This window comes from Nansenia antarctica (assembly GCF_963989245.1).
Source record: "Nansenia antarctica genome assembly, chromosome: 13".
NCBI classification, from domain to species: Eukaryota; Metazoa; Chordata; class Actinopteri; order Argentiniformes; family Microstomatidae; genus Nansenia; species Nansenia antarctica.
In genome coordinates this window covers 26,107,203-26,117,392 of record NC_137683.1, presented here as the reverse complement: position 1 = coordinate 26,117,392, position 10,190 = coordinate 26,107,203, and the positions used below count along the sequence as shown (strand labels likewise).

At 43.7% G+C, this 10,190-nt stretch overlaps 1 protein-coding gene across 1 annotated transcript; it reads right to left on the bottom strand.

The window, feature by feature from the left end:
* Positions 1–3,027: 3,027 nt before the first annotated feature.
* LOC308169674 (protein S100-P-like) lies at positions 3,028–3,867 on the bottom strand (the record flags this gene model as incomplete). Its single annotated transcript, XM_080544392.1, has 2 exons — positions 3,028–3,306; positions 3,730–3,867. The coding sequence occupies 2 exons, from the start codon at positions 3,865–3,867 to the stop codon at positions 3,166–3,168; spliced, it is 279 nt and encodes a 92-aa protein (XP_080400518.1). The 3' UTR covers positions 3,028–3,165.
* Between the last annotated feature and the right edge of the window lie 6,323 nt (positions 3,868–10,190).

The following is a 10,190-nucleotide window of genomic DNA, read 5'->3' as shown; positions in this document are numbered from 1 at the left end:
TAGTTTTCCTCATCGTAATGGAACAATGTTCCTGAGGACAGCTTAAGAGACATTACAGGGACTTAACACTCATTAACCGGCGCGGTGGTAGTACGTGGAGAGCTCTCGCTAGGCAGACACATCGTGACGTCCCGTGGTCGTCATCTAGGAGGTAAAGCGTACGCTGAGGCAAGCCAAAGGTTAACATACAGAGGCCTGTTGTGTCTGTGTTCAGTCTGTTTCACTTTGTGTGGCTGGCCGCAAGACGACGGAGAAACCCTAGCAGGAGAGATCACATGATAGGAGATAGTAATTGAGAGATTTGTGGTTCTGGTTCCACACAAGTGAAGTATTCATGAATGGACTCCCAATGCAGAGTGAGGAGGAGGAGGAGGAGGGAGGAGGGAGGAGGGAGGAGGAGGAGGAGGGAGGGAGGAGGAGGAGGAGGAGGAGGTGGAGGAGGAGGGAGGGAGGAGGAGGAGGAGCAGGAGGAGGAGGTGGAGGAGGAGGGAGGAGGAGGAGGAAGGAGGGAGGAGGAAGGAGGGAGGAGGTGGAGGAGGAGGAGGAGCAGGAGGAGGAGGAAGGAGGGAGGAGGAGGAGGAGAGGGAGGAAGGAGGAGGAGGGAGGAGGAGGAGGAGGGAGGAGAGGGAGGAGGAGGGAGAAGGAGGGAGGAGGAGGAGGTGGAGGAGGGAGGAGGAGAAGGAGGGAGGAGGAGAAGGAGGGAGGAGGAGGAGGAGGGAGGAGGAGCAGGAGGAGGAGGCAGTTTTGGAACGTTGAACCACAATAGAACCTTGACCTTTCCTTCATCTTTTGGATTTCAAATGAGTCATGCTTTCTGTTATCTGGCAATTTGATACATACAATAGAAGTTCAATTGTTTTACATAGCCTTGGGGCAGAGCAGTGTAGTCAGTGGTAGTATAATGTCGCACAATTCTCAATCAATGGCACATTCTCTCTCTGCCAGACATAAAGAGCAGTCAAAGACCGACCCGGTGGGATTCCATTTGACTTAACAACACTCAGGAATTCAATTTAAAGTAGCTCCTGTCCCTAGTGCTCCGGGGCAGCATGAATCAGGTCAAAGTTCACAGTCACGCAATGCAGTCTCAGGTCACACCTACGCTGCAATTATGAGAGGCATGACTGTTATGAGAGACAGCTGTGGATGGAAGACAGACAGACAGAAAGAGAAAGGGAAATTAAGTAGTGACTCATCAAAATGATAATCTATGTTCAGGCCATTGGCAGTCGTCATGCTAGAAAGAAGAAGGAAGATTATTATTGTTATTTTTTTATTTTTTATTATGACACTGGGGAAACAGTAGAGGGGGGTAGTAGATGTCTCAGGGGGGACAGTTCAGGTGTAGCCCCTGAAGAGGTGGAGGGTCTTCAGTCTACGGCAGAAGACAGGGAGTGACTCTGCAGTTCTGACAGCAGTGGGAAGCTCGAATCCAATTACATTGAGATATTTAGAAAATGTCTTTACTGCATTGATATGATTAAGGCGAGGTCAGAGTGGTTCATCATCTGGTTGAAGTATTCTTAACTTTTTTTTTTTTTTTTCTAGTTTGTGCACTCACATAAAAAATGCTGCCTGAAAAGGAGATTACATAGGTTGACCACAAAGGGGCAGTACATTCACAACTTGTGTGCCTAGTGGTAAAGTGTTTCAAGTAGGATGATTTCCCATGGTGTGAGGTGGCCTGTTCAGCTAAAATTATACCGGGTGAGTGGATTTGGAAGGCTAGTGCTTTTGATCAAGGACTGCCAGCCGGCCACCGTATTGGAGGATCCTCATTTAGACCTATAGACTCATTATAGGCAAAAGACCTGGCTGAAAGTCCCACATATAATCATATAATAATAATATGTTAACCACATATATAACTACCAAATATATTCATGAAATTGCATGCAACTGCACTTCTCAATATTAATAGAGGAAATATGCATTGCAATTGAAAGACAGAAAGATAACAACTTCAAACATTTCACACGCAATGTAGAAATGATGCGAGATACTTTGTGGTTTCATAAAACATTTTCAGTTCCTCCTTGTGTGGTTAGTTTGTCCTAACCTGACAAACTAACGCCTACGAGAGTTATGAATAGATATTGAATGTGATTCAAGCTGTTTATAGACAAGGTTCCTTTCAACACAATATCTCTGAGAACCACAGGTATACAGCCTCCAAGCACATCCTCCCTTCCTGAGTTATAAGCAGAAATGCTGCACCACAGCAAAGAAAACAACAACAACTTTTTCCACCCTGCGCCTTTCGGTTGTTCAGCTACTATACAGGCTGAGAGGATTTGGAAGGCTGGTGCTTCTGATCAAGGACTTTGTAGGAGCTGCCACCGTATTGGAGGATCCTCATTTAGACCTATAGACTAAATACGCAACGGCTAAAATACAATTAAACTGATTTGCCTGGGGGAATGCCCTACTTAGCCCTACTTATGACCTCCCAAAGCGTTGTACAAAGGTTGATCTCAACCACTGCAGCCTACTGTCAGAGTGCATAGCTGCTAAATATTCTCCTAAAGTGCATAGCAGGTTAATATACTCTTCTTATGTACATAGCAGGTTAATATACTCTTTTTTTTTTTTTTTTAAGAATTTTTTTCTGAGTGGGGAAGTCCCACTCATATTTTTCATTTTATTGGACAGGTATAGTGAAGACAGACAGGAAAGTAAGGGAGAGAGGGCATGTCAGCAGGTCATGGGCCGGATTCGAACCCATGCCGGCATGGGCATACGTGTGCACTGTAGACCATGGTGCTAGACCACTGGACCACCCCAGGCCACTAATATTTAATCTTAAGTGCATAGCAGGTTAATATACTGTACTCTACTTAAGTACATAGCATGTGAATATACTGTTCTCTTAAGTGCATAGCAGGTTAATAAACTGTGTTAACAACACTACTGAGTGTTCTCCCAGATAGCTCGCATTAGAAAAGCAAATAAAATATTCAGTAACAAATGAAAAACAACACAGCCATTGAAATGAAACAGACATTTTATTCATTCAACAGTGGACGCTGTTGTTCAAACAAAGACAAAGAACTTTGAGGAGAGAGAGAAAGCAACCGGTGCTACACACACACACACACACACACACACACACACACACACACACACACACACACACCCCCCGCCCCGTGCGCTCCATCCAGGAACTCACTTCTTCGGGCAGCGGTTATGGCAGGCGCACGTCAACGCCGCGACCAGAATCACAAACTCGTTGAAGTCCACCTCGGAGTCTCCGTTCTGGTCCAGCGCCTCCATCAGCTTGTCCACCTCGTCCTTGTTCTTAGCTCCCTGCAGAGAGGCGGACAAGAGTGAGGGGGTCGGCTAGTGACTCTACTCGTGCTGCAGGACCTCCAGGGAACAAGATGGTACAAGGGATGCTAGCCGTCCAACCACACAAACACACACCCCCCACCCCTACACCCCCCCCCATCCCGGTCCCCACCCCACTTTGAAGTAAATGCTAACTAAATGAAACAGGAAAAATAGAAGGACCTTCATTCCTTGATCATTGTTCATTTGTGTGCCCGTAAGTGCTGTATGCCTTGTGTTCTACTTCCTTCTAATAAAAAATATTGTAAAAAAAAAAAAAATAAAAATAAATAAACAGTAAGTGTGTACGCTAGTCAGCCTGTTAGTGAGTCATTCCTCTGAGACTGCTGTGTGTCGAAAAGGTTCTCTATTAGAGCTTTTTAGTGGTGGACGGTACAGTACCTTGATCAAATAGGGCAGCTCCTTCTCCATCATGGTCTTGAGCTCGGCCTTGTTCAGGGAGCCCTTGTCCCCCTCGGCCCCCGCGTACTGGTCAAACGTGGTCAGGAGGATGGCCATGGCCGTCTCTAGCTGGGACATGGGCTGGGACATGGCTGCCGATGCTCAGGAGAAGAACGTCGAGAGAGGGAAAGATCTCAGGAGAAGAGTCTCAGGTGAGGTCAGGAGAAGAGTGTGCTGGGGGGGTGGAACCAGAGGCTGCTTTTATACTCTACGCACGAAAGGCCCGCCCCCCCGCACCACCCCCCTTCCTCTATGTCTGGTTATTCATTTCTATGTGCCTAATAGCATTGACCGGGAATGTTTGATGTTGGGGCGTCGTTCACGCTTGTGTCAACTGAAAATCTCAACAACGCCTATTGTAAACTTGACCTGATAGTCCAACTCGGGCCAACCCCAACAAAAGGACCACTTTGTTTGAATTCCAATATTGATTTAAGAGGCCAAATGGTTAAGTGTTCTTCGCTTGGTGTTTGGACGGTTGTGCTTTGCGGTTGTCACTTTCAGACTGGCTTTTGGGTTATTGTGACACGTTTACAGTTGTCAGACGTCAGTCATTTACATATACCTTTGCCAAATTACATTTAAACTCAGTTTTTCACAATTCCTGACATTTAATCCTAGTACACTTTAACACAGTGAAGGTTCCAGATCGCAGTTTTGACTCCGTAGCCAACTATCTCACTATCTCCTTCAGAATAACCGTTATCTTGACCCTCATCAATCCGGCTTTAAGGCCGGACATTCTACCGAAACCGCCCTCCTTGATGTCAAGGAGTCCCTTCACTCTGCTCAAGCTTCCTCCCTGTCCTCTGTTCTTATTCTCCTTGACCTGTCTGCTACCTTGGACACCTGACACTTCTCTCCTCCCTCTCAGAACTGGGCATTTCTGGCTCTGCACTCTCCTGGTTTGCATCCTACCTGGCTGATCGCTCTTACCAGGTGACGTGGAGAGGATCGTTGTCCTCTCCAAGAGGACCTCACCACTGGGGTTCAACCTCCCCAAATAATTCTCCCATGTCACCCCCTCTCCTCTGCACCCTATACTGCTCCTGATAGCAGCTCTCGCATTAGGTCACCTACCGGACGGCAAAGGGAACTGCCCCTTCCTACATGCAGGCAATGGTCAGCCCCCATACACCTGGACATTCACTCCACTCCTCCACCTCTGCTGGCTGACTGGCACCACCGCCTCTGCGGGGTTGCAGCGGTCACGCTGGCCGGTCAAAGCTTTTCACCGTCCTGGCCCCCCGCTGGTATAAGGAGCTCCCCACCGACTGCAGAGTCACTGCCTGTCTTCTGCCGTAGACTGAAGACCCGTCTCTCAAATGTAAACATTACTTGTCTTATGTCAGTTAGGATCACAACTTTATTTTAAGAATGTGAAATGTTAGCGTAATAGTAGAGAGCTTTTAATTCTTTCATCACATTCCCAGTGGGTCAGAAGTTAGTATTTGGTAGCATTGCCTTTCAATTGTTTCCAGTTTTTCTCTTATCACTTTAACACGTTTTCTCAAAGCATAGCTCATTTCCTCTTAACTCTTAACACAAATCCCAAAACTCACACACAAAACACTAAACTCCACAAATCTCTTGCAAAAGCAAACACTGCATTCAAAATAATGTTATGTCTTCTCAAAATGAAATTCTGTCATCAAATGACAAACACACACCATCAAATTAATAGACACTTGTAACAACCAATTGAACAATGATGTGCACAATGGAAAACACTATGAATGAATGAATGAATGAATGAATGAATGAATGAATGAATGAATGAATGAATGGTCTTTATTGTCATTAATATAGTACAGGTACCATACAACAACATTTGTGAGGGGGGGCTCCCCTGGTGCTAGGAAAAAAAAATACTAGCGGAAAACAGTGCTATGATAAGATTATCAGTAGGCCTTTTGCATTTTCAGTGTTACACTTCATATGTACAGTAGCCTATTATAAACTGTTATGTTTTCATACTCAAATATAAAACACACAAATACAAGAATAGAACAGGTTTTCTTTTCTGAAATACTGTACACATCGCAGTAATGACAGTTGGATTTGTATAGGGGTCTTCATACAGAACAAACAATAGAAAAAATGTATAAGCCTTCTGCATATACTCTACACAAAGGCCACAAGACCTCGTCGACATCACAGGCAATGTTCTCCCTGGCCAAGCAGAAGTATCACCTGCCATGACGAATCCAGCCCTGATATACTTCTGATATTTCAGCACAGGAGAGCTCACCTTTGGCCCTTTTATTGCTAAAGCTATGAGTGCTAATTCAAATTTATTTACAGTAGAGATGCCTTAGGAGGGTTAGGTAAGGTGTAGCCTGAAGAGATGGGTCTTTAGTCTACAGTGGAAGATGCAGTTGGTGACTGCAGTCCTGACAGCAGTCGGAGGAAAGCTGAAAAGCTGTGACCTAGTAGCGTGACTGCTGTCATGCTTTGGTCTGTGTGTTAGAGTGTGAACTTCAGAGCTTCAGTGGTGTGAGAGAAGGTCATGACGTTAGAATTATAAGGTTCTATCTCCATTTTTGTCAAAATTGGGTTTTTTACATAATCTGATCCATTAGGTGTTTATTAATGCCTGTGTGGTATTATTTTTAAAATGTTGACATTTTTGAGTTAGTAATTCATAGAATACAAAGGTTCCATCTCACAAAACATAATGGAATGTAAAAACTTTGACGCTCAATATCTCTGAACTACCCTAAACGGAGATAGAACCTTATCATTCTAAGGTCACGAGGTTACATGCTCTGTGATCACAACAGAGGGCTGTGTCTCTACTGTACTGTATGTTCTCTGTGTCTCTACTGTACTGTATGTTCTCTGTGTCTCTACTGTACTGTATGTTCTCTGTGTCTCTACTGTACTGTATGTTCTCTGTGTCTCTACTGTACTGTATGTTCTCTGGTTCCTCCGTTTCCTAGAAGTGATTCTCCCTTCCTGTAAAGTAACACTCAGCATAAACATCATCATACAACCTCTCACAGGCAGTAGTGCTCTCCATTAGAGAACCAGCTGGGCTTAAATATACCTGGGGTGATAGGGCCTTTTCAGCCGCAGCCCCGTCCCTCTGGAACGCCCTCCCCAACCACATCAGACAGGCCAACACCCTCCCAACATTTAAACAGGCCCTCAAAACCCACCTCTTCAAGCTCGCCTTCACCAGTTAACCCTCTCCCCCTCCCCTTCCCATGTGTCCCCAGCACTACCTTAATTAGGCCCCTATACTATCTTTTATTTACCTTTTGTTTCTTTTTATTATTACTACTCGATCTTTTCAGTTTGTAAAGCGTCTTTGAGTGTCTAGAAAAGCTCTATATAAGTCTAATGTATTATTATTATTATTAGTAGTAGTAGTAGTAGTACCATGTCCTTGACTAACAGTGGTTACAAAGAATATAATTAGTAAATATGAACTGCGTTGATATAGCCGTATCATCTTGTGATGAGTAAGTAACCGCGTCAGCAGGTGTCCACAGTACAAGGTAAGGTAAGGTTATAAGCAGTGAGAATCATGATGAGTAGAACACATCTGGTTTAGTAGTGGGAAAACCCCATGGAGTTTTTATTGTGTTTGCTTATACAGTATGAAATGTTTGTAGAGGTAGGTGTGTCTTGCTTACTTCATTACTTCAGCACATACGTGACTCATAGATATATCTGCTCCTGGTTGTAAATGTAAGTCACTCTGGATAAGAGTGCCTACTGATTTAAACTGTATGATAACGCAACTTTATCAGTTGGAAATTTCCCTCCAAAAAGTTTCACCCCTTGAACTTTCAGCACCTCGAGTAATCGTTTTTATCACTTTATGTCATTTCCTCGAACATTCACATTCATTCTTACTTTGTAACTACTGTACTGTATTAATGCGTGCGTGTTATTGTTCATCCTGTACGGTAGCCTTATAGCAGAGACGGGGCCATGGTTACGACCATGGTTACCACTGCAAGTAGCAGCTGACGCAGTCACAGCTCTCAGCGTTGTTTCCATTTCCTGTCGTTGACCTATCAGAGAGCCCACAGTTTCCACTAGTGTTAGAGCTCTTGTCTGATCAGGAGTCATTCTGAAACCTGCACCTCTCTTTGGAAAATGAGCATATCTGATTGGACTCTAGGTGATATCGGGAGATTTTACTCTGATACTCAATCATCATTGAGGACTTTTTCTTTTGCGCTCAGTCTGTTTGTCATGAGTGATGAGCAGTTCTGAGTATGTACAGAGTGTAAAGATCGTGCATGGCTGCCTCCATGGCTTGCTTTCACTCTGTATCTTTCACAAGATCTCTGGTAGCACACTCTCACACATCTCACAATCTGTTTCATGTGCAACTTTGCAACTGAACGTTTGCACTCCGGCACATATTCAGATATATACGTACAAATCTAAGATAAAAAAAATCTGTAGATCATTGCACAATTCAGATGATCTGTGCCTCTCCCTCACTCACTCACTGGATGAATAAATCAATGTCCATACAGAATCTGATAAGTAACAGGAGTTTATAGAAAATAAACAAACATAAATACATCAATGACAGAGTAAAATGAAACAGGAGAATTCACATTTATTCAGAGAAAAAAAACTAAAACACTGGCTGAGTTGAGCAGTTCCTCAACCGTTGTCTTTGTCCTGTACAGCGAAGTAATCGATGGATTCATATAGCTGGACTTGACACTGAGAGAGGAAGAGAGAAGGAGGGAGGGAGGGAGGGAGGGAGAGGGAGATGGGTGTCAGTGTGAAAGTTGTACTCAAATGTCACTGTATTGCTTGTCCATTAGCAGGTGGTGCAGCTTAACAGAAGTAAGTGGGTCTTTTGAGTCACTAAGAGTCATGTGAGACAGCCGTGGCTGGGCTGTGTGAGGCCTGTGTCATTAGGCCGTGGTGGGTGCAAACAGACTGAAGGTTACATGTGGTTACACACACACAAGCGTCTTTGAGTGTCTAGAAAAGCACTATATAAGTCTAATGTATTATTATTATTATTATTATTTATTATTTCATTGTATTTATATAGTGCTTTTCCGGGGCTCAAAGACGCTGAATTATTGAGTAGTAGTAGTAGTAGTAGTAGTAGTAGTAGTAGTAGTAGTAGTAGTAGTAGTAGTAGTAGTAGTAGTAGTAGTAGTAGTAGTAGTAGTAGTAGTAGTAGTAGTAGTAGTATTATTATTATTATTATTATTATTATTATTATTATTATACATATATTTATAATTGTTTATTATTATTATTATTATTATTATATATTATATATAATAATATACCCACATATACATGTGGGTGTGGATTAATCACAAGTGATATGGGTATCCCTCTCTCATTGGTGTAGAGTGAAAAAGGGTTGAACCAAAGCTTCTTTCAATATAATAATATGAATAAACAAATCTCTGGTTGGATATTCAGTATACACAATCCAATGACTTGGTGCTTCAATGGACAGTATGCTCCCACCACAACTGTACTACTGTCATTTTTTTTTTTAATTATCTTGAATTATGGCTGTTGCCTTATGTCCTGTGCTGCAATGTCAGGAACCGAAGCGTAAGAATTGTACTCTCTTACACTCTCTGTAATGTGGCAATACAAACTTGAAACTTGAAACTAACAAATTCTCTGGAACATGTTACAGTGTGTGTGTCCTTCTTTATTGCTGATGAACACTCAACAGAAAGCCACGTTCGCCATGTCCACGTTCTTCTAACCTCTCCTCACTTCCGACAGTGATGGAGAATGTATGACAGAGGTGTTTTGTAGTGTTTTTGAGTATCAGACTCACCCATTGGGTGGATCCTCTGGAGGAGTCGGAGCTCTGTGTGTCTGCCTCTCCTCCTTGTGCCCCCCTGGGCTCCCCCATCCCCTGCTCCTCCTCGTCCTCCTCGTGGTGGGGGGCCTCGTAGATGACCCTAGCTGCTCTTTCTGAGCCCCCACCTGGGTGAGGAAAACAGAATGATGTTGACATTTGAATTTGAGTGATTTTCTTTTCTTTTTTTATAGTAACTGACTGTCGACAAATGAAATGGTTGGGCGTAACAAGAGTGTGCGACTTTCTCTGTTGTTACTTTCATTGATCAACCGTCAGTCTGCACCACGTCTTGAAGATGTTTTGGGGGGGCTGTGTGTCTCAAACTCCTGTCATAACATGCAGTACATGAACATAGCACACACACACACACACACACACACACGGACACATAGACAGACACACACACACACACACACACACACACACACACTAACATGTATCTTATGACTGACCTTGATGCCTCTTCTTCAGCCTCCAGAGGAAGATCAGAGCAGTGAGACACAGGACAGCCAGGACAGACAGAGGTACGGTGACAGACAGCGGTACGATCGTCCCTGAGGGTGAGTGACCTGTGTAAAGA